The sequence below is a fragment of the Sycon ciliatum genome, chromosome 2, assembly GCF_964019385.1.
Source record: "Sycon ciliatum chromosome 2, ocSycCili1.1, whole genome shotgun sequence".
Taxonomy (NCBI): domain Eukaryota; kingdom Metazoa; phylum Porifera; class Calcarea; order Leucosolenida; family Sycettidae; genus Sycon; species Sycon ciliatum.
The window spans coordinates 25,131,294-25,132,365 of record NC_088644.1 but is presented as its reverse complement, the minus strand read 5'-3'; the positions used below and the strand labels follow the sequence as shown (position 1 = coordinate 25,132,365).

Sequence of the window (1,072 nt, the reverse complement as noted above, 5' to 3'; positions counted from 1 at the left end):
ACCTCCAAACAACAAGCGCTAAGGCCGGGTGCAGACTATGGCCATGCTTGACAGGACTTACGCAGTCATGCCAGAGGTTGTAATTGTCATATTGGGCGCTGAACAGTTTTGATGAGTGCTGCTGCTGCTGCTTTGTTGTGTTGTGTTGTGTTGTGTTCAGTATGAGATGAGAGCACCTCGCAATGCTGTTGTTGATAAGGTTATGACTCATGAAGGCAACCAAGTAACAGGGAAAACCGCCTTGGTAACATTTGTGGAAGAGAGCGAGGAAGTTGACTAGATCTTGATATCTGCCGTGTTCTTTTATTTTATTTCATGTTAGACACTACATTGTACTTCTTCTTTTTATTAGATAATTCAATAAATTGCCCATTATTGTGTGTCCTGCCCCCCCTATTCTGCTGGCACCTATGGCTTGCATAGTGTAGCAGTATTATGTATTAAATTTTAAGATTTGATCACATGTATGAGCACGTTGTGTGAAGGGTGCTGGCATCCCAGTGCAGAAATTCGCTTGTTTATCTCACGTCTGATGCTGCTGGCTGCATGATTTCAAACACGTGCTCATTTTAGAATGTCAATTTCAGTCCTATACTATCATTGCGCTGTCTTTTGTTGGTGTACTTCTGCAATGGTGTTCATATAGCTAGACATTTACCCCTGTCCCAAGTTCAGTACGTCTTTTCACATCCTCATTGACTGCTTTTTAATGTCATTTCGCTGTGTCTTATGTATTTAATTTTTCATCCGGTAGTTTAGTGTCGTCTTGGGAAAATTGGCCTCGAGCCCAACTTCCAATACAATTGTAGTTTCATTTCAGTTACCTGTGCAGTGCGCACTCATAATCTCTCTTATCCGGACCTAGAAGTTTCGGTCGCCTCGGTCTACCGGGTGAGGTGAGTGGGTGAGTTTTTTTTTGGGGAAATAGCGACGTCATATGCCAGACCTCTAGCCGTTTCCCATTGAAACGTGGTTATATGCCGGCGTTTTCACCATGATGGTTTGTGGTTATCTTGTAAAAAATGTGATTGAGAGTTACGGACGTTTCAAAGTTATGGGCAGTGCCTGCCAC

The 1,072-nt window shown here is 43.0% G+C and overlaps 1 protein-coding gene across 1 annotated transcript in view; it reads left to right on the top strand.

Moving 5' to 3' along the window:
* The window catches only part of LOC135809332 (methylcrotonoyl-CoA carboxylase subunit alpha, mitochondrial-like), a 41,611-nt gene extending 40,792 nt beyond the window's left edge, over positions 1–819 (top strand). Inside the window, exon 21 of the mRNA XM_065322663.1 lies at positions 161–819. Within this exon, the coding sequence (XP_065178735.1) occupies positions 161–280 (120 nt within the window). The 3' untranslated portion in view covers positions 281–819. The remainder of the gene's footprint in view (positions 1–160) is intronic.
* The last annotated feature ends 253 nt before the right edge of the window (positions 820–1,072 follow it).